Consider the following 22,613-nt stretch of genomic DNA (forward strand, 5'->3'; position numbering starts at 1 on the left):
TGGCCTTCTCATTTGTTTACATATTTCATCATCAAAAATCATTTGTTAAACATTCTATTTTGATAATTAATCATTTCGGTTCGTAGTTTGCTCATCTACTTACGTTCTGATACACACATGCACAATTTAATCCGCCGACCTTCCAAGCAATTGCCGAAAATCGTCTAATTTTTGTTCTTGGTCTTTGTGATAAAAACAAATGGTAAACACGCTTACTGGATTGTAAATAGATAACCGGGATAGAGGGGGCATAATTAGTACTCAATCAGCTCGCTTGAACTACAGTAAATTAGCGGAACTTCGTGTAAAAATTTCGACTTTTTTTTCCTTTACCGGAGCCGTGATCCTCTTTGCCCGTGTCTCTGTTGATGAGGTCCAGAAACTAGAAATGATAGGCAGATAGAGAGTGAGCCGGTGATGATGGGCTGAATGTTGAAGACAGCATAAAGTGAGTACTAAAAACTACTACACGTCTACACTCAGAGTAAAAGTTAATGGACCAAATAGTGGGGACATTGGACATATCATCTTCTCTTTTACCATGTGCTTAACCACTCCTAGTGCCAATAACACGCTACTGGACCCTCTCCCAATTCTTATAAATACCTATCTTTGTTACCCATACTTCACAACCAAAAAACATTCCTAGACATGGCATCCCACAAAATCTCTTCTGTTGTTTTCTTCTTGTTTCTTTGTGTAGGGATTTCCTCTGCGACCAGAGCGCTTCTAAATTATGGCGCTCTAGGAGGATATGCTAGTGGTGGTGGCGGTGGTAGTGGCGGTGGTGGTGGAGAGGTGTATGGATATGGCGGTGAGCATGGTGCAGGGTATGGTGGTGGTGGTGGTGAAGGAGGCGGAGGCGCTGCTGCATATGGTGGTGCTGGAGCTTATGCTGGAGGAGGCGGTGGTGGTAGTGGTGGTGGTGGTGCCGGTATATATGGCGGTGGTGCAGAACATGGTAGTGGTTACGGAGGTGGTGGTGGTGAAGGGGGTGGCCATGGAGGTGCTGGTGCATATGGTGGTAGTGGTGCTTATGCCGGTGGCGGTGGCGGAGGAAGTGGTGGTGGTGGTGCTGGTGCATATGGCGGTGGGGCAGAGCATGCTGGTGGTTATGGAGGTGGTGGTGGTGAAGGAGGTGGTCATGGAGGTGCCGGAGGGTACCCTGGTGGTGGTGCCGGTGCGTATGGTGGCGGCGGCGGCGGTGGTAGTGGCGGAGGTGGTGCATATGGTGCTGGAGGAGAACATGGTGGTGCTTACGGAGGTGGTGGTGGTGAAGGTGCAGGTCAAGGAGGAGGATACGCTGCTGGTGGAGCCGGTGCTTATGGTGGTGGTGGAGGTAGTGGCGGCGGCGGTGGTGCTAGCCATGGTGGTTATGAGGGTGGAGCTTCTGGTGGTGGTTATGGAGGTGGAGCAGGTGGTGGTGCAGGAGAAGGTGGACATGCTTATGGGGCAGGTGGCGGAGGTGGTGAAGGTGGCGGCGGCGCCTACGGAGGTGGTGCCTATGGAGGCGGTGCCCATGCAGGTGGCTACGGTGGGGGTGCCGGAGGTGGCGAAGGTGGTTCACACGGTGGATATATCCCTTGAACACATGTTCCCATTCCTAAGCGTTGCTTTGTGATCATCTAATATTTAATAAGATTAAGATCGAATTAGGTCATTTGATAAGAGGTGTTGTGGACAACTATATTTACTCTTTATTATTATTATCTTTATAATTCATGCTTATAATGTTGTGTCATTTTCTACAACAAATGGTTTGGTGTTGTTTCCTTTGATTGATATAAAGTGATGAAACTAGTAAATTGTAATGTTGCCTATATTATACTTCCTCCATTCAACTCCACTCTACCTATTTCCCTTTCGTACACTATTCACGTTTGTGTGTTCAATTTCGATTTTCTCTCGATACGTAAGTGGAAATATATTCATGTGGGATCTTGTTTGATTGCCTTTACTTAAAGTATATTAAAAATATCTAACTTTTATATTTTTTGCAAATACGTAGCTAACGATATTTAACGCGTAAAACACGCGTTGGCAAACGTGAAAAAAGAAAGTGGTAGAGTGGAGTTGAATGGAGGAAGTAAGTACTATAATAATATATGGTGTAAACTGTAATATGATTGGACGACGAGCTCTCCCCATGCAGCCACTTCATGGTTACTATTGTATTGTGATCGTCAATTTGTCACATATGAATGAATGACTTGTATGCAAAACTGCAAAAGCTAAAGCTGTCAGATATCGTATACTCCGTTTCATTCCCTTTAGTATTCTAAGTGTTTCTCTTATATTCTCGAAAATTCATATAAGACGATTTTACGTAAATTAACATAGTTAAATGAGCAACTCATAATACGTACGTATGGAATAGTACTAAATTTGGTTAAAACCCGTAATACATAGTATATACTTCCTCTGTCCCGGTCATTTGTTGTCATTTTTCATTTTGGGGTGTCTCAGTCATTTGTTGTCCTTTCTATTTTAAGAATGAACTTGATGAGTAATTTGATCATTCACACTCAATTTGTTCCACTTGTCATCTAGCTATTAGCCATCTCCTCTTTCCTTGGTCTTTGTGCCAAAACCAAAGGATAACAAATGACCGGAACGGAGAGAGTACAATCTAATACAAAACTCATTCTTATTAGACATTGGTTGTATCGTCAATTGGTCACTATCTAACAGAAGGTCACCATATATACATCAATATTCTTTTTCTGGCAGAGCACATCAATATCAAGAATAGCTGAATAATACAACCACAATGTATGCTACCGAGTTTTTTTTATAAGACACTATCAAGAATGAGAATATTAGCTTGTAATTTTAAGGCAATTTATCTTGGATCATTTAAAGACAGTCTCTTTATGCTAAAAGTATAAGGATAAGGCTACATACATCCGATTTTTCATTACCTCACAATTTACAGGAGTCATTGAGACATTGGTATAATGTTGTTGTTGTACAATGATAATAAGTAATTAATGATGATAATATGGTCCTTGCGTTCTTTAAAGCTAGCCAACAATAGTTTACTTGCATTCTTGGCGTATAATTAAAGAGTGCAAAATAAAATTGACAATCTAATTATCTCGGCTTGGTCCAGCCCGTTTTAATTATCAGTGCCATCACTGCCATAGTGCCATGGTCTACTTAATCTAGACGGTATGTAACACCCCCTACTTACCCGGTTAAGGTAATTGAGAGATGTTATCTTCTCAGTTTCCCGAGGCAGTGAATCGGAACTACAATTAAGTAACACTTTATATAATTAACATGTTTAGTGAATTACAAAATGAATAAGTGAATAATACAAGTGATCTCTATGCTTGTTACTACTACATCTATGCTAACTAAAAAAACAACTAAGACCATCCCCAAGCAGTGGTCGCGCTAACTAGGTCGCGACCCGATTTTACTCTTAATCCCACCTTATTAACCTTGACCCATTTTCACTCTCCCAAGTAAAAGGTCGCGACCTAGATCATCAACCAAATTATTATCCACTTTACAACATTCTCTACCCCACTTTTCTCTCTCTTACTTTTACAATTATTTTTCCTAACATTTTATAAATATAGTTATTTTTCTATTATTGTAAGTATCTTAATAAGAAAAAGAAAACTACCCCAATATTTTACGACTATATTAATCTTATGTTGTACTTTACGAAAAAAATATTAAATAACAACGTTATAATTTTGAAAAGTTATTAGACGATTTCATTAACAATTAAAATTTTTTATTGAAAAATATGATTCGACATATAAAATACCGCATATATTTTTTAAAGGGATTTTCTACAAGGTAACCCTTAGTTTTTTAGAATCCTATAAGGTAACCCTTTATTTAATGAATCTCACACTAATAACCCTATACTCTATATAAACTAATGAGCATGACCTTAAATTAGCAATCCGTTAAATTTTGGCTGTTAACTTGTGATGTGGCTGTTAACTTGGTGACATGGACCACTTTAGTTAGTTTTCCTCCTTTTGGTGTTACTTCTTATTTGGCAAATATGTACATCTTTTTCCCTCCACTTCTTTTACACCTCCTTTCTCCTTTTAAATTCTCTTCACTTTAATTTTCCTCCACTCCTTTACATCAGCTTTTTGTGTTCCACCTTTTTCCTAAACAGACCAACAAAAAATATGAAATAAAAAGAGGACAACAAAACTTAGCATTTAACCCCTTTATATATATTGGCAAACTTACCATTATGTTTTCCATCACAAAAAAAGCAAGGTATCTTTCTTCTTGCCAAAACAAAAAAGGCCATAACAATCAGAGGTTTACATAAGGCCATTAAGACAGCAAATAAGTCATTACAGTTTCATCGGGTTGCAAAATACGGCCACTATAACCAGCAAAAAAGTCGTCACTTGCATATTTCTTCTTTAACATCCATTAGGTAGTAGCCTACCTCTTCCTTCCTCTCCTTACCTGTGGTTGAGTTGATGTTGATGCACTTCCCATAATTATTGTTTCCAAGTCATTCAATGAAGCAAAATTAGAAGTGGATGCTTTGGTTAACCCTTGATGTGCGGGTTTCTTACTAAACTTTCCTTGAAGTTCTTGCCTTTGTTTTGCAGTGTATCCACCCTTGCAAGTCTTCTTATTATGTCCAAAGCACCCACACTTTGTACACTTGACAGTTACAGACCTTTTGCCCTTCTTTTGCTCCTCCCCTGGTTCTCTTCTTCTATTTCTTGATGGCCTACCAATGGATCTCCTTAGGGTTGGAGGTTCCAAGTAAGGAACATCAAAAACTGGCCATTGCGCTTTATCGGCTATGGGGTGAATGGACAACCCATAAGCTTCTTTGTACCTCTTCACAGAAAACCAATCATTAACATAGTCTTTTGGATTTCTTTTTGCCTCTAAAATTGCCCTAATGGCATGTTTGCAGGGTATCCCACTAATCTGCCATTGACCACATAAACAGATCCTCATAATCAAAGAGACGGGGAAGTGGAATCCGTCATCTTGAACCTCAACTTCACCATTTCCACTTGCATGAGCATAACATAATCTTGACTCTTTTTGGAGCTCTTTCAACCTTGTTAATATGTTTGGACAGATTCCTTCATCGGGCCATGATTATTGAGCTGCTTTTTGTCTTGCAGCATTCCTTACCATTGTCATTCTTCTGACACCTGTTAACATGTAACACACATTAGAGTTTAATCAAACTCATAGTAAACTGAAAAACTTCAAGTTTACGGAGCTTTGCACACTGACCTTCAAGTAAGCTTAGAACTGGATTTGTTTTATGTACTCCAAGAGTACTATTAAAACTCTCAACAAAATTGCTTGTGTTATCTTCACATGAAAGTTCTGGATCAAATTTATGCTTAGTCCATTGTTCTTTGTCCCCCAAATCAAGAAACCATCTTGCACAACCATTTCCTCCATGTTGAACAACTTGCTCTAAAGCTCTCTTGAATGTGTACTCTGATGTTGCATTTACAACCATCCAAAATAGTTTGTACAACAATAATCCAGGATATTGCTGCTTGAAATTCTTGCATAAATGTCGAGCACAAAACCTTCTATAAGCATCGGGCCAAACCATGTCCAAGGTTGGCTCAACGCCCTAATTACAAAGGAGAATATTTAGTAATTAGAAAAAATGATTATGAATATGTAAAGAAGAATATTAAGTAGTAATTATTAAGAATAATAATTTTTTACCTTTTGCCTATCAGAAATTATTGTCCAGTTTGTCCTACCACTTTCAGCCACACATTGCTTTAAGAATGTAAAGAAGCTACACCAACTGTCCTTATTTTCGGCTTCAACTACTGCAATTGCAACAGGAAACATTTCATTGTTCCCATCAAGGGCTACTGCAGATAATAATACACCCCCATGATTTCCTTTGAGGTGTGCACCATCAACCCCTATCAAACTCCTGCAGCCTCTAATTAACCCCACAAACTGAGCTTGAAAAGATATGAAGATTGACTTGAACTTGAGAGTCTTCTCTGGATTACCCATGTATGTTCCAGAACAATGTGCAATACTCCCTGGGTTAGTTAGTTTTATCATTTCAACATATTGACAAAGTAGCTTATAAGACTCATCATGTCCTCCATTGATTTCCCTCAATGCTATTTCTTTCATCTTGTACACTGAACTACTTGCCATTTCCAATCCATATCTTTTCATTAACAAGTCTTTAATTGATCATTTGCGAGATATGATCGGGTTGGCCCTTATGTCTTCTATCATTTTCTTAGCCACCCAAACACAATTAGCCATAGGGTTATTTGTTCTCACACCAAAGACATCCATGGTCGGGACACCTAATTGACTTAATGGCCCAAGTACTTTCATCGGGAAGGATCAAGCATGTATCCTCCAACCACAATCGCGGTGGCACAATCCGCGGTGTACCTATTCCACTCAGACTTCACAACCACCAAGTAAAAACCTTCTTGAACACAATAGTCTCTGAGAACATCTTTAAAGTGCTCTTTGTCCATAAATAGTTGCCAAGGCTTCAACCTAATAGCCCCAAACTGTTTGGTCTGATAGAGTTCACCATTGTTAAATAACTTCTCAGAATACCCTCCACCTTCATCATTCCACTCAGGTTCCTTATATGGGTTATAACCACCATAATTTAAGGCTGGCACACCCTCATTCTCTTCCTCTAAATCTGATAAACCCTCCTCTTGCTCACCTCCTTCCTCTTGCTCACCTCCTTCCTCATCCCTTGTTACTCTTTCACTCCTTACCACCAAAGCATTTGAGGCCCCTCTAACTTTAGGAACATAAACTCCCATTTTTAAAGCCGTTGTCCTTGCCATCTTCACATTTGTCACTTGTTTTCTGAAGATTGGTTGACCGAGGGCAACTTAAGCCTTGGAGATGTCCTTCTATTGTTGACAGCCACATTGGATGCTTCAATATTAATGGGGGAAGTAGGTTCAGCAACCATTGCAATGGTTTTAATGGGTGAGTTGGCTAAAGACCTTTGACTGAACCTTGGAGATCTTCTTGGAGTTAACAGTAACTCAGATTGTTGGGTATGAAGGGGTGAAGTAGGTTCAGCAGGGATAGAGTCAGATGCTATTTGAGTTATAGCAACAGAGCTTGTAGCTTTTGAATTAGAAATATTTCTCCTGCAAGTTAGTTTCTCACCTATGCATTTAAAACCTTCAAACGCTTTTGAAACATCAGTAATGGCTGCATTTGAAACCTTTGAAATCACAGGCTCAACAATTTTATTATTAGCCCTAAGTTGCCTAGCCAAAGTAAGGATATGAGAAGGTTCCACTAAACACCCAATCCAAATGTCAATAATTTTCTTGCCAACAAATCTACTAAACATTTCCATTAGATCTTTATCATCATTTAAAGTGATAGATTTCATTTTATAAGAGTATGCTAAAGAAGGATGTTTGGGCAGAGGTATACCTTCTTTCTCTGCTCCATCAAATAGGTCATTAATAATATCCATAAGTAAACACTTATCTGTATCTTCAACTACTACTTCAACAAAGTTAGCCCTAAAATGAAGCTTTAACGAGACGTTCTCCATACTGCATCCAAACATTACCACAATCAAATTATGAGTTTCAAAACATGAACAAATTTTAACTTTCATCTAATGATTTGTACTTCAGCATAAAAAAAATGCAAAACTAATTTACTTGATCATTTTGTTTTTTTTTTCAATCATATTTCAAATCCAATGAATGACGATCCTTCCTAATAATGTATGACAAATTATTGTACCTTCCGGGTGGTGTTAATGTCATCTGTCTAAGTGCAAGCATTAAGCTATAAAGATATGAAACAGAGAAGTATGGGAAGAACATGACATGTTATAAGAATTAGACATCAAAATGGTGCCTTTAATTCCCTGCGGTTTTGATAAAGGGAGCAAGCTAACAGTATGGCTTCCTGACTTTTACTTTCTTGTTTTAGATTGTTTTCCATGCCAATTTCTTCATCTTCCCATTTAATATGTCATTCAGACTCGATTGAAAGTTTCTGTACAAATGATGGTCTAGCTTACCAATGTTCGAATGGCATAAATTTTCATTTGACTGTTCGTAAAATTTAGAATCAATCATTCGAACTATGCTACCGAAATTACAGAGAGTGAAGGTGGAAATACACAAATTTTCATTTAAGACGAACACTATCCGTCTTAAACTTTAGACGGGTCAATAATATACCAAATTGCCTCACTTTACTGCATCCACACATACTGATTATGTGAAAAGTAAGCATCTTTATACCAAATTACCAAGCACTTCATCTACCGATGCTACTTCCCAATCAAATTATGAATTTCAAAGGATGAATTCAAGCAATTAACTACTGTTTATTTGAAAAGTAAGCATCTTTATACTTAAAAGTTCTCAACTTGGCCAAATATTTATACAAATAACAAAAAACATCAGATTATACAAAATTAAACAATATTGTGTTAATAACAAACAAAAATAAAGGGAGAAAGATGAATACCTGAAAACCCACAAATGAAGGATGAAAAATACAAGTTATTGATGAAAGATAATCGATAAATTTTGGGTTTGATTAGACGATGAATTGTGGGTTTAGAAACCCTAGTTTGACAGATTAAGGGTGAATGGTTTTGTAAATGAAACAGGGGGGATGGGGTATGTGAAAGGGTTTTGGGGTTTCTGAATGATCGATCGATCATAATTCTTTATTTTATGTCCATGTCAAATGCTTAGTCATTAGTTATTCATCACCTCATTTCCATGTCAGCGAATTATATCAGCACTTAACGTTAAAAGTTAACGGAATTAAACCTTAATGTCACGCTAATTACTTTTTAGGATGTAGAGGGTTATTAGTGTGGGATTCATTAAATAGAGGGTTACCTTATAAGATTCTAAAAAACTAAGGGTTACCTTGTAGAAAATCCCTTTTTTAAAAAAACATTAAATAATACGAAATGATAAAATGCATTAAAAGGAAATTCTAGTTACGAAAGTTTTCCCAAATTCTAGTTACGAAAGTAGAGTAGAGTAGTGTAGAGTAGTTTTTTTATTGTTTTATAATTGTTCAACCAATAAGAAATTGACACATAGAAGGTCAATAAGACCAACTCTTTTGACCAACCTTGGTCACAAATTGACCATTTCTTGTGTTTGGTCACAAATTGACCACCTTTGGTCACACATTAAGTACCTTAATTACTTAATTAACCATGACCAAGCAAGGTCATGACCAAGCAATTGACCTTGCTTGGGAATGGTCTAAGCAATTCGACTCCAACTCCATAGCTCGTCCAGTCTCCCGCGTGATACCAAAACTAAACCTGTATACAAACTGCTCCCCATATGATCGGAAATATCATATGGATCAACACAGGCCACCCCGAAAATAGGTGACAATTTACACACAACCAACACACGTCAGTTTCAATAATACAAATACTTAAACACGACACAAATGTATAAATATGCGACTCGACATAGAATGCACAAGACACGATTCCATATCCAGAACAACTACACAATTAACTCACCGATACCAGGGACACACCCACGGTACCACAACCGATGACGGCACCGCAGCACCGCTCACCAAAGAGCCGGACCGCAGTCCGTAACAAGGTACTCGGGACACACTCATGGTACCGGATCCGGGCGCTAACCGGATCCCTGCAAGACATCGTGCATCAACCACACGAGTCCCTCCATAACTCAAGTCATTAATGTGCAGATCCCTCTTGGAGTTGGAAGCTCCAAAAGGCGACCCAAGTGTAAGACGGTCTCCCAACCGCCATACATCTCCTCAACAATAACGTATCATCACCGTAACTCCTCCAACATATACGACAACCACAGTGAATACAATGTGCGACATAATATACCAATATAACTCATCATGAGACACACTTTTCAAATATGTCATAAGCATCAATTCCTCAAGTATCCCGACTCTTTAAGTCGCCATGACTCAATGTCATGCTAATATGCATATCCTACAACAACATGAGACTCCCAACAATCTCAATATCGTAACATAATGCAAACCGACTTATACCATGAAAACATGAATAATGGACACACAACAAGTACTCACATCTATCATTAAAACCGAGTAGGATAAACTTACCTTTTAGTATACTCATTATGCAATCCAAGGCAAGCAAGGTCCGTCCCACAAAACCGTCTCATCCCACACAAATTACATAATAACTATCACAATATGTCCTATACTATTATACAACACAAAACCCCTTATTATTACCCTTTAATTACCCATATTACTCATATTAATCACTAATTAATTGCCCATAACAAAACACCTAAAAGTTAGGGTTCATGAGAAAAGGAATAAGGGTAGATCTTTACTTACAAGTAGAAAGGAAGAAGGATAAGGTGCATAATCTTCTAATCCAAGCTTGAATCTCATGGAGAAGTGTTTAGGAGGGTTTTAGAGAGAAGAAAGAGGATTTGGAGTGATAAGGAGAAAGAATGAAATGATTTAAGGTTAGCTGAAAATAAGATCCCGTCATAGGTTTTATCGCCTACTGATGAGCTGCACTCGGTCGAGTGCTGAGTCCACTCGGCCGAATGTCACCCACTCGGTCGAGTACCGCTTGTACTCGGCCGAGTGGCACCTGCTCGGTCCACTAAAGCCTTCACTCGGTCCACTGCACACTCACTAGGTCTAGTCTGGGTCCTACTTGGTCTAGTGTACGATCACCCCTTACTCTCTCGTCAAGTCTGAGGGTCCTCTCGCGCATCCTAAGGGTCCTTTGCGGGTTCTAACATATCCGGATATTACACTGTAAGATTCAGTGGAGCATATATAATCTACCTTGTGTCGCGAGGGGGCTCAACTCCCGCTGATAAATTATGTTCGTGTACATTTCAGTGAATACATTATCATTCAATCCCTTTGTAACTGTGTAACTATGTAAGTATTCCCCTACACGATTAATTAACCTCCTATTCATTGACACCCAAGATATGCCGCGCTTAGGCAACTTTACATCAAGTTACTGACACGCTGAGCGACTTGGGTTAAAATAGCATAGCCTAAAATTGACCTCTTATTCATTGACACTCAAGATATGATCGCTTAATTAAGAGCAGAGTGACTTGAATCTCAACCTAACTTCGGTGATCACTACAAGAAATAACACAACGGGTGATTACTTTTAGAGACTGCAAAAAACAGTTGTCAAATTGGGACTGAAATCATCACATGGGCGACTAATATAAGTCGCCAAATTGGTGACCACCCATTTCCCTACAATAATTGAAGCAGGAGACTGAATTTAAGCTTTGGTGATCGAAAGTTTATATTTTATATATGAGATGTTGGTTGTGTTGATGTTGGTGGTGGTGTTGATGTTGATGTTGGTGTTGCATGCTGATATTTTGTAAGTGTATGCAGGTTAGGTTTGATTGTGATTTAGCTCGTATGCGACCCGATTTTTCTGCCAAAAAAGAAGTATCATTGGTGACTAAAATGTATTTTTGGCAACATTATCCCCAACACTACCTCCCCAGTCAAAATTGGCGATTGAAACAAATTTGGAGATTGCTTATCTGTCGTCAAATTGGCGAATGAGAAGGATAGTGGTCGCCAAGTTGGCGACTGAAAATTAGGAAACCGTCGCCAATTTGGCAAACATAGTCTTTCTCGGTTAGCGACTAATATCAGCCACCAATTACCTGTTTGGTGACTAGATCAGTGGTCGCCAATTTTGGCGACTAAAATTAATCGCCTTGATTTGGTCGTTTTTAGAAACGGATCCATTTTGTTTATTTATTTGATTGGAGTACTGGAGTTAGTGGTGTTCATCTTGCTATGACTACTTTTCTCCTTTAATTTCCTTTCATACTTTCACTAGCAGTTATATCTCACAAATTCTTATTATAGACGGAAGATATCCGTCTATAGCTATAAACGGACTAAATATTCACTCACTTTAAGCATAAGACAAACAACAAGTTGCATAGTGGGGTCTAAAAATGTCACTACTTTAAGCATATTTGACCCGTCTTTTACTTTAAACGGATATATCCGTTTATAGTGAGACTAATAGTTATATACTCATCCTGGCTTGCTTGTTAGCCTAATCCTACATCTTTAGTTGAGGTCTACTCAACCAAGTGGTGTTAGTCCAGTAGTAGCCGGGTTAAACCTTGAAACTTGCAGAAATGCAGGAGTTGAGAGGTGCCGGGTTCGACTACCAGCTTGGGCGATGATCACTTGGCCACTGCAGCCCCCGAAAGGGTGGCTTACATGGTCCATGTGGTGGTGCGGGAACGCATGGGCCCGGGGGATTCAACCCCTCGTCATAAAAAAAAAAAGAAAAAAAAAAGAAAAAGAAAAGTGTACTCCTAAAATAAGTTTTTGTTCCAGCAGAGCATACTTGTTCTTATTCGCTTTTCTGTATGTAGCAACATGAACTCGCGTATACTAAAGAGAAGATATTCTACGGAGTATATATATGTGGGTATTGTGTTACCGAACTTGGTGCCATCGGGTGATGCTGTCTCATTTTCCGTTATAGCTTAACTTGTCGGATCTAGGTCTCTACAAGCTGAACACGGATGTACATCTGCAAGGAACTAACTAGCTTATGAGCTCTAAAAGGCTACTACTACTTCTACCAGTAGCAAAACGAGGGTGGGTTAGCAGAGAACCAGAGACTACCGTCTAAATTTCTTATATGTTCACCTCTAAAAGACTATTTTGTATCATTGTGTGCGAGATACTATAACCTTTCATTTTAATGAAAATAAAACATGAATCAATATTACTTTTCCTTCAATAGTCACGTCAAAGAAATGTTAGTGACAGACATTTTCTTTCCTCTCGATTATTTATTTACTTTTGATTAAAATACATCTTATAATTTGATATTGCTTGATATTGCTTGTCTCTTGTTTACAATAATTGTATTGCTTACTTTTATTGCTTTCGTGTGCTGGACTTTGATAATCGTGACTAGGATTCCCGACACACACCCCGAGTCCCGAGAAACGTGCTAGTGATCCCTCACTAGTGCGAGACCCTTGTTCTTGCATTCTTGCCCTAGAGTTGGGCAAGGGTGCGCACCACGATCCGGCACAAATCCCTAAACCTTGACACGTAGCCAGAAAAATTTGATCAATGGGGTCTTAACATAAATTTAATAACTACCCATAAAATAGAGAGGTCTTACGTAGTCAAAAATCAGTACAATTGTACATAAGGTGGATACGCCACTACCCGCTCCTAACTGGAAATCCTAACTCCGTCACTGGTTAGAAATAGTAAGCAACAAATGAACAAAAGGAATGTAGATTAATTAAAATATGGGATACAGCAGAGAAGCACACTACTAGTGAAATGACAGTATTATTACTCGAAACACCATCCAACTTGAAAAATTGCGGCTTTGTGGGAACGACGAACCATTAATATTCATCACCATTAATAAACTCCCTTTTATCCATACCACTTAGCAATATGCAATTAACGCGCTTTGTTTATCATAATCGCATTCCTATAAATACCATGCAACACAACTTCTCACTACACAACTTCTCACTACACAACTTTGTGAAACTTCAAAACAAACCTTTTAATGGCTTCTCATAAAATATTATCTTGTGTTGTTTTCTTTGTTTTGGGTGTAGGTATATGTTCGGCTACTCGGGCTCTCCTTACTTATGAGCTAGGAGTTGTTGGGCATGGCACTGGCATTGTAGAAGGCCATGCTGGTGCTGGTGTCGGTGTTGGTGTTGGTTTAGGAGGGTATGCTGGTGGAGGGGGAGGTGGAAGTGGTGGTGGTGGAGGTGCCGCGGCTGGTGAAGGTGGCGGACATGCTGGTGGATATGGAAGCGGCGGTGGCGAAGGAGGAGGTGCTGCTGGTGGTGCTGCAGCATACGGTGGTGGTGCTGGTGGTGGTAGTGGTGGTGGTGGCGCGTATGGGGCTGGAGGTAGCCATGCGGGTGGTTATGGTGGCGGTGAAGGTGGAGGTCATGGAGCTGGGTATGCTGGTGGTGGGGCTGGTGGGGCCGCTGGTGGAGGTGGTGGAGGAAGTGGTGGTGGCAGTGGTAGTGCTTATGGTGGCGGTGCAGGTGAAGCATCAGGAGGTGGTTACGGAAGTGGGGGTGGAGCTGGCGGTGGATATGGAGGTGAAGGGGGACATGCAGGGGGTGCGGGTGGAGGCGGTGGATCAGGTGGTGGAGGTGCGTATGCAGGTGGGGCCCAAGCAGGGGGATACGGTGCTGGTGAAGGTGCTGGAGGTGGTCATGGAGGAGGATACATTCCTTGAATTGCATGCATGCATGCATGATGCACCAGTCACCACTGCTAGTAAAGTAAAAGTATAATAAGGTTGTTAATGATGAAATGGTTGATTTATGTGTGTATTAATGTTCTGTTATATATGATGCTGAAATTTGCAGCAAACTAAAATGTATTTCTGTATTTGATCAGCAAGCAAGTGAAGTGTATGTACTATTATTCAGCATATTTAATTTCCGAGTGACTCGACAACATATGAAGCGCATTCCGTCTGTAAATCATTTCTATATGTTTATTCAAAATATATACTTGCAAGAAATTTGGAACAAACGTATGAAAGTAACTTAAAAGGAACAAAGAATAGAGAAAATACAACACTAAAGAAGTGAGCTAGGCTCTAAAATTACTCGAGAAAATTAAGGGATCCGTAAAATAATCTCACAATTGCAATATACTCGTATGCAAAACTAATACTGCTTCAATATTCCAAAACTCACTTAGAATCCAAGAAAATACTTGGTTATCTACTATGAACAATCTAAGACAGCTAAAGAACAAATAATTAAAGGCCATGACTCATGGCAGATGACAGATAAGAGAAGGGAGCATGACTGATGAAAGGGTAACTATCCTTGAATAGCTTAAACAGAAGCAGCAAGTGTCCGGAGGGGATGTTTAGGACCGACTTTGGGATGCTTTTCTTGGTGTGTCATGGATGATTGTTTAGGTTTCTTCTTGCTGGAACTGTCAGGACTAATGGCAGCCATTAGAAGCTGCCGTCTACCAATAGGCATCGATGAGAATTTTAAATACTTGGCTGCCTCTTTTCTTTCAGAATCTTGTTTCGCCTTTCTCTTTCCCGATAGTGTTGCCTTCTCTTCAACTTTCAGGTGACCCACTGGGATTTTAAAGGTAGGTTCTGCAATTTCCATCCAAGCGCCTACAGTTAGTTCTCAAACAATAAATGGTTAACAGGTTTGAGTTGAGTACTAGTCACAGCAGTCAGGTCAGGAATCAAGATCGTGTCAAGTATGTTTGTATTCCCGTTGAGTTATTGCAGATTTGGGTATGTTTAAGGTCTGCTATTATCGAGTCATTGAAGGGAGTACTTTTGGGGCCAACAAATTTTTGGCCAGGTTGATTTGGATTTCACTCATTTCAGATCATACTCCGGTTCGTCTGTTTTGTTGAAGACTTCAAGTATAAACTATTCGGTTTTGATGGGTCTACTTACTCTACTAAGACCCCAACCCTATATTATCTTGTTTAAAATACGAGTAAAATATTAACCCTACGGATTTGAGTCAAATCTTAACCCATCAAATAGGAAATAAAACTGGATTAAAATCTTGTATTACCTGCGTCAGGCTTCTCGTCTGCGTCTGCATATATGTCCGGACTTCCAGGTGCGGGAGAAGGTGACCGAATGATTTCATGATCATACTTGGATTTAAAGGAAAGGTTGTTTTCCGAGCAACCAGTCCTTGCAGTGTCAACCCTGACATGTTCTTTCATAACATCGGCACTGTATCTTAGGCAAGTTGTTGCTCCTGTTGACAAAGAGCACGTTTCCAAACCAGTCCTTGTACTTTCGTTCTTGAGGTTTTCTCTCACAACATCATCACCGTATCTTAGGCAAGTTGATGCTCCTGTTGACTCTTGTACAGCAACGGAATCGTCCTCATCAAACTCAGCAAGACTTACCCAACTCAATGGATCTACACGAGTAACTGAATTAGTGACATCTGTTCTATCAAGAACAGACTTTGGGGAGGTGTTTGACTTCTCTTCCAAGTTTGTTTTCCATTGCTCGAGCAAACTACTGAACCAAGGTGTGCCTTTTCTTGCATAAAATAGAATGTATGCCTCTTGATTTAGAGCAGTTTCTTCAGAAACCCTAGACACCTGAAAATGCACAATGTTTTTTGCAGTTTTAGCTATACCTTGATAGACAAAAATAAAGTGCAGCATTTCAAGTAATGGTAAATTGCAGTGAGAACTACAAAAAAATATCAAATCAAGCACACCTTTGAGTCGTCAAACCGGTACCATGCATCTGGGGAAGTACGTATGTAACTATAGTAGTGTCCTGAAGTAGATGATGATCCAACATGCACCACAAATCCATACAATTCATACTTCAAATTTTCCTACAAGGCAACCCAAAAACAGGGGTCAGTAAGATAGCACCGCATCAAACCATCTGAAATAAATTTATGTTCTCACTGCATATGGGAAACATTCCTAAATTATTTTAAGTAAACGTTCCTAAATCGTTAGTGGTTCATTAAGATGGCCTAGAATCCATATCATCGATAGTCACCATATTATGAAAGCTGCCGCATATGTAGGTACATAACCAACCGAATATTTCATATAATGGAAGTAATGAACTGTGAATGCTGACTGCAATTAAACAGTTCAAAAAAGGTACAAATCAGCAAGCACAAGGAAACATACATCGTCAACTTTAGGATCTTTGGTGTAAGAGTCCAGCTCCAACTCCAAAGGGTACTTCACCATCCTATCGATTTTCTCTCCATCACTCTTAAATCTCTTCAAATGCAATGCAGCTATAGCAGGAGTCCTATCTAGCAAAAGTTGCTTCTCTCTTTGCACCTTCTCCTTGCAGTTATCGCAATTTGATGTATCTTCAAGATTTTCCACTTTTGTGAAGGATCTAAAAGCACTTTCTAAATCATCAACATCATCAATCTCCAAACTCAGATCAATCACCGGCTCGTAACTATCAGAATTATGGCCACATTTGCAGCAATGCAACTGAAGAAATAGACAAAAAAAGTTAGTAACACATAATCAAAAATCTAGAGGAAATAGAGAAGTTCATTCAGAGAATCCAAATTCAGTAGCGACCTGGCTTACAAGACGCCCACCAAATATTTGCTTCACCAACGAATCATGAGATGGCGACAGTTTCTTTACATTTGAGTCATGCTTAGACCAGTTGTCGTCAAGCTTGTCCAATAAACACTGCAAAAATTCATGAGCATCCTCTTGCTGATATCTTCGGAAAAAGGATGAAATATCTTGAAATTTTAGGTCAAGGAGTCACAACATGCTCATTCAAGAAACTAGTACCAACTTCCAATCCATCTACTTACCACCCCAAAACCCCAAATTCCTGAATATAGAAACATTCTATAAACATAACTCCCTTGTCAGTTGTCACCCCCCTGAAAAAATGTTCCTCTTTAAGATTATATTAGTATGTTTACCAATTAGATGTTAAAGAAGTACCGACTAGCCATATGTATTAATGGACGACGATACACCGATCAAACACCAAGTTACAAGCAGAAAACAAGAGAGCATTAAAAATAAAATCACAAGAATCCAAGTTAAAAAAAATCCACAACTCAAAAGCATCTAATAATAATGAAACTATTGCATAGGATACAGTTCAAGTTATCCACAAGGTTATACGGAGAGAGAATCTTTCCGGAATATTTAAGGGACTGCTCAATTTGATCACGGACAGCACAAAGAACGCAGAACTCATCTTTCCCTGCAATTACATTCAAAAACAGTTAAAACAATTAACACCAAAACATCAGATAATTATCTCAGTTAAACAGCTGCGACTAAAAATTCCGGGACAATCAAAATTAGGCCTTTACCGTGACTTGAGGCGTCGTGTTTCATTGATAGTATCCCTTCAACAAGGGGCACAGTGTGTGTAAAGCACTGCATTATTGCATTAAGAAAACAAGTGCTCCCCAAATTTGAGAGACCAGCACCCTGCATGACACATAAAAGACACATAAAACTACTACTGCTGTAGTACTGCACGCTTAAAATCAACAAGACAAATACACAGAGACCGCAAAAAGGCGCAAATGTCAGCTAGCTTAGTTGTTAAAGTTAATGAACAGCAGAAGAGCAGTACTCATGACACGAACTTACAAATTAAAACCCGTCAGCATAAAACTAATCGTACTCAATTTACAATCGGAAAAACGAATATAAAATAAAATAAATAAATTGAAAGTGCAGTAAACTTAGAAACAGCAAATCATACCACAGGACACGGCTCGGGTTCAGACCATTTAAACCCTTCATTCACAAAATCACTCCTTCTTTGCGTAACTCTTCGACCGTAAAATCGAGAACATTCAACTTCTTCATCTTTTTCTTCTTCCATACAATTAGGCCCCCTAAACTTACCCACATCTTTGCCAGATGAATCTAGGATTTCATCACACAAAATATTCTCAAATTCTTCTCTCTTTTCTGTATTACATTCCTCCTTCTCAGAACAGCTAAAAACTGGGGTTTCAATTTGATTAATTTCTCGATTTTCTTCTATATTTTTGTTTACCTGGGTATCATTCTCAACAGTATCACTAGATTTACAACAACCCACCACTGGATTCTCGTTTCTAACATTACCCTCAATTTCCCCAAATTCTAGGGTTTCGTCGATTGCAGGAACTTGAACAGATTCTGGGGTAATAGTAATTGACCCACCGACATTTTCATCAGATTTAGCTGAATCTGGAGATGGGTTTTCAAGATCCATGGTTTTCGGAAGTGGGTTTAGTTCAATTTGTGAAATTTCCTCGGATTTAGCGGAAAATGAGGATTTGGAATCGATTAGGGTTTGTTCTTCCTCCATTAAAGAAGTGCAGATTTTAAGTAAAGGAAGAGGAGGGAGGAAATATTTGAGACGAAGATATCAAAAACTATGGAGGGAAAGTTGAGAAATGAGTTTTAAAAGTGAGATTTTGTGTGAATTTTGGAGGGAAATTATCAAAAGATTGATTTGAAAGGCTCATTTGGCGGGTTTGATAATTTGGAAGGAGTTGAAAAGAGTTTTTGTAAGATAACTACGGACTACGGATGACGGGTGGTAATGTGGAACCCATGATCTTAACTAGAGCTCGCAAGTCTTATCCGACTCGAATCGGAGTAAATTTGACCCGATAGAATTCGGGAATATTGCAACATGAAATTGACCCAACCCAATCCGATGACGACGCGTGACCCGGAGATCAATGACCCGAACCCAACCCAGACCCGACCTGATACTGATCCGATTAAATTGATGATCCGACAATTATTAAACTTAATATTGATCAAAATGAAAGTGATTTTGTGTAAAAATTGATATGTTTGACTTATTACTGAAATAATTAAACCAAATAATGGTTAAAATTTAAATTTAATGGTCAAAAATTGAAGTAATTTGATGAAGTAACCAGTCTCAACTCAAACTGACCCGATACATCATTTGGCCGGAAATAACTCGACCCGATAACGACCCGAACGGGTTAGCTGACACGATATGACCCAACCCGACTTCTATCTTTTCACTTTCATCTTATATATTGAGTACTAATTACGTGTTTTAACGTTCAACCTAATGTCAACTTTTGTCTTTTCTATCTTTTCATTTTCATAATTATTTGGCGACAAATTTTACGTTTCATCATAATTTTAAGATATGTCGTAGAAAAATACTCCTTCAAAGTTTTTTCCGATTTTGGTTCAGGCTAAATGTGTGGCCCGGTCCATTTTTACGGTCCGGGCCTAAAGTTGCTCAAGCCCTACTCCTTATTTTTTGCAAAAAGTAAAGGGGAAGATTGATAAAACTTGGAGTGAGTATCATAAACGGTAAATATATGAGTTCGACAAAGTCTTATGTAATAAAATTTCAATGATAAATAGGCTAGGTACCAAAACTAGTCATTATTAGGGGGCGTTTGTTTAGAGAAAGGGAAAGGGAAAGGAAATTAGAAAGGGTAAGAGGAGGAAAGGTAAGAGATTACCTAAAATTTAACTAGTTGTTTGGTTACATCAAGAAAATGAAGTGTGGTGGGTTGTGGTTTGTTTTGGTGTGTGGGTGGTGGTTTAGGTGGGGTGGTTGTGGTGGTGGTGATGGTGATGGTGGCGGTGGCGGCGGTGGCGTCGTGGTGGTGGTGGTGGTAGTGGGGTGACTGTGGTGGTGATGGTGGCGTCATGGTGGTTGTGGCGGTGGTGTTGTGGTGGTGGTTTATATCGGGTGGCTGTGGTGGTGGTTTTGGTGGTGGTGGTGGTGGCGATGGCGTTTTAATGGTGACTGGTGTGGTGGGAGTCGCAAGTGTGGTGGTAGGTAAATAAGGTGGTTGAAGAGTAACAAGAGTAATGAAATTTCATACCTTAGGGGGTGAGGGGTAAGGAATTAGATGGATTGGGGGTAAGGAAGGAAATTTCATTCTTTTTGTTTGTGTCAAACAAACACCAACAAAGGAAATCAATAACATTGTTTCCTTTCCCTTTCTTATAAACCTCCAATCAAAAGTCATTCTAAAGTTTTACCTATTACCTTAAACAACAAAATTTTACCAAAAAAAAAACCGGATTGCGAAACGTCGTCGACGTTTTATAACGAATCGTCGACGTTTTTAAAAAAAAAAAGACACACATACCCTTCCTCACTCTCTCTCTCACTACTCCCTCCTTCAATCTTACTCTCTGTAACTCCCCTTACCCTCAACGCACCACACTGCCGCATCAACACCAGGCACCACCATCATCACCACCGCAGCACCTGCACCACCACCGCAGCCACACCACGCATCACCGCAGCACCGACTTTTCTCGATTCCCTTCTTATTCTCAAATAAGTCGGTTTTTCTTTTAAATTAAAATAGATTTAGTTTGCATAATTTGACTTTTAATTTTGTTTAGACCGTCAATTTTGTGTTTAATAATGATTAGATGTTAAAATACTTAAAACGACCTAAATATACGATAAAAATTAAATAAAAGAACGAAAACTAAATTTCGAAATCCATGACGGGACATTGAGTATCAACGTCCAGCACCAGGCCAGACGTTGATACCCAACGTCCAGGCCCAAGTGAGACGAGGACATCCCACGTCCAAGCCCAAAGTAGACAATTATTTCCCACGTCCTAGTCCATCATGGACTTGTATATCCAAGACGTGCATATGCATTGTCTCAGTCCATTAAGGACGTACATACTCAATGTCTGGGTCCATTATGGACGTGTATATTCAACGTCTAGGTCCATTCTGGACGTGTAAATTCAACGTCTAGGTCCATTAGGGACGGTTTGGTTACACTTCGATTCATACTAGGTTATTTCAATGACCACATTCATAGTCGACTCATACTCATACTAGACAATGTCCGATTCAAAAGAATAAAAATCTATATAATACTATTAAAAGGGGAACTTAAAATGCCACATCATAAATGCCACCTTACACTACCAAAAAGCCACGTCACTTACTACACATGACATGTCAAATTTTAATATGACATGGCGAGTTAATGTGGTATAAATCATCAACTTATTATTATATGACATTAATTTAAATATATTTTTTTTCCAAAATTTATATATCCCTTTCAAATTTACATCAAAATTTCATAATTTATAATTAAAATTTACACCAAAGTTTACATCATTATTTCTAATTTTAAAAGTAAAAAAGAAAAAAGGAAAGAAATATTAAATGCAAATAGCATTACAAATATTATACTTTGGACTTTTAAGCTTGTAGATAAATTAAACAACAATTCAAATCAAAATTCATATTAAATTTTAAATTTCGACGTTTATTGTTAGAATATTTTAAGCAACAAATAAATATCACATAATTCTAATTTACTCCGTTTATTAAAAAAATAAATATTTTGTTGATATTAAGAGTAAATAATAACATATTTAACATTAAACAAGGTGGCTTTTGTCAACAAAAAATAAAAAATAAAATAAAAATTAAAGCAAACCTTTAACATTTCATTTCTCCTTGCTCCATATTTATGTTTATATTAAATTTGCTAATAATGAAAAAGAATGCTCAAAAGTCATAAAACCTTACTACATAATTATTATATATATTAAATTTGATGATAATAATAATAAAAAGACACCCAAAAGTCATAACATGCATCCTCAATTGGATATAAATGTTCGATGTAAGACAAAATTTGTGAGCCAAATTTCACGCCAATATTTTTTTGCCCTCATCGCCAATAAAATCGTAGTTGTATATGTAAATAGTCTTTTTTAAATCTTACCAGTATATCAACATCAAGGTAAGTGTATTAAGGTAAGGTAAATGAATTAAGGTTTTAAATTAATAATTTAATAATTTATTTTTAAGTTCCATTGGTTATGAAATGCTCATCACGTTTTAAAACTTTCTTATGTAGGAACTATCAAGATTTGTGGTAGGTAAATGTATTAAGGTTTGGTAAATGTATTAAGGTTTTAAAATAATAATTCATTTATTTGTTTTCAAGTTCAATTGGTTGCTCATCACTTTTTAAAACTTTCTTATGTAGGAACTATCAAGATTTGTGGGGTTGTGCTATTCGA

General features: G+C 38.4%; 4 protein-coding genes across 5 annotated transcripts; 2 read left to right on the top strand and 2 right to left on the bottom strand.

Moving 5' to 3' along the window:
* The first annotated feature begins 610 nt into the window (after window positions 1-610).
* On the top strand, window positions 611-1,805 carry LOC141653827 (uncharacterized). The gene has a single exon (XM_074461690.1). The coding sequence runs from the start codon at window positions 652-654 to the stop codon at window positions 1,585-1,587; it is 936 nt and encodes a 311-aa protein (XP_074317791.1). The 5' UTR covers window positions 611-651; the 3' UTR covers window positions 1,588-1,805.
* A 2,268-nt stretch (window positions 1,806-4,073) lies between these two features.
* LOC141651926 (uncharacterized) lies at window positions 4,074-6,159 on the bottom strand. The gene is made up of 5 exons (XM_074459616.1): window positions 5,704-6,159; window positions 5,251-5,605; window positions 5,146-5,165; window positions 4,453-4,932; window positions 4,074-4,139 (listed from the first exon to the last, which is right to left on the bottom strand). The coding sequence occupies exons 1-5, from the start codon at window positions 6,157-6,159 to the stop codon at window positions 4,074-4,076; spliced, it is 1,377 nt and encodes a 458-aa protein (XP_074315717.1).
* Window positions 6,160-13,551: 7,392 nt separating this feature from the next.
* LOC141653825 (uncharacterized) lies at window positions 13,552-14,578 on the top strand. Its single transcript, XM_074461688.1, has one exon. The coding sequence runs from the start codon at window positions 13,595-13,597 to the stop codon at window positions 14,285-14,287; it is 693 nt and encodes a 230-aa protein (XP_074317789.1). The 5' UTR covers window positions 13,552-13,594; the 3' UTR covers window positions 14,288-14,578.
* Window positions 14,579-14,622: 44 nt separating this feature from the next.
* On the bottom strand, window positions 14,623-19,124 carry LOC141653824 (uncharacterized). 2 transcript variants are annotated; one of them, XM_074461687.1, is made up of 8 exons: window positions 18,299-19,124; window positions 17,898-18,018; window positions 17,678-17,785; window positions 17,134-17,306; window positions 16,720-17,040; window positions 16,287-16,409; window positions 15,618-16,164; window positions 14,623-15,178 (listed from the first exon to the last, which is right to left on the bottom strand). In XM_074461687.1, exons 1-8 carry the CDS (start codon window positions 18,893-18,895, stop codon window positions 14,901-14,903), a joined length of 2,268 nt encoding a protein of 755 aa, XP_074317788.1. In that variant the 5' UTR covers window positions 18,896-19,124; the 3' UTR covers window positions 14,623-14,900. The 2 variants fall into 2 exon arrangements, with proteins under 2 accessions (XP_074317788.1, XP_074317787.1); XM_074461686.1 differs by having other exon boundaries at window positions 14,623-15,199; window positions 18,299-18,973.
* Between the last annotated feature and the right edge of the window lie 3,489 nt (window positions 19,125-22,613).

The sequence above is a fragment of the Silene latifolia genome, chromosome 4, assembly GCF_048544455.1.
Source record: "Silene latifolia isolate original U9 population chromosome 4, ASM4854445v1, whole genome shotgun sequence".
NCBI classification, from domain to species: domain Eukaryota; kingdom Viridiplantae; phylum Streptophyta; class Magnoliopsida; order Caryophyllales; family Caryophyllaceae; genus Silene; species Silene latifolia.

What these genes read in the sequence shown, in the direction of transcription:
- LOC141653827 (XM_074461690.1), top strand. Translation starts at nt 652, where the DNA reads ATGGCATCCCACAAAATCTCTTCTGTTGTTTTCTTCTTGTTTCTTTGT.
- LOC141651926 (XM_074459616.1), bottom strand. Translation starts at nt 6,159, where the DNA reads ATGGCAAGTAGTTCAGTGTACAAGATGAAAGAAATAGCATTGAGGGAA. An exon ending in GTGTCAGAAGAATGACAATG is followed by an intron (nt 4,933 to 5,145) that starts GTAAGGAATGCT and finishes GGTCAATGGCAG; the next exon opens with ATTAGTGGGATACCCTGCAA. An exon ending in CAACATCAACTCAACCACAG is followed by an intron (nt 4,140 to 4,452) that starts GTAAGGAGAGGA and finishes TGGTCTGTTTAG; the next exon opens with GAAAAAGGTGGAACACAAAA.
- LOC141653825 (XM_074461688.1), top strand. Translation starts at nt 13,595, where the DNA reads ATGGCTTCTCATAAAATATTATCTTGTGTTGTTTTCTTTGTTTTGGGT.
- LOC141653824 (XM_074461686.1), bottom strand. Translation starts at nt 18,895, where the DNA reads ATGGAGGAAGAACAAACCCTAATCGATTCCAAATCCTCATTTTCCGCT. An exon ending in ACACGACGCCTCAAGTCACG is followed by an intron (nt 17,786 to 17,897) that starts GTAAAGGCCTAA and finishes ATGTAATTGCAG; the next exon opens with GGAAAGATGAGTTCTGCGTT. An exon ending in AAGATCCTAAAGTTGACGAT is followed by an intron (nt 16,410 to 16,719) that starts GTATGTTTCCTT and finishes GTTGCCTTGTAG; the next exon opens with GAAAATTTGAAGTATGAATT.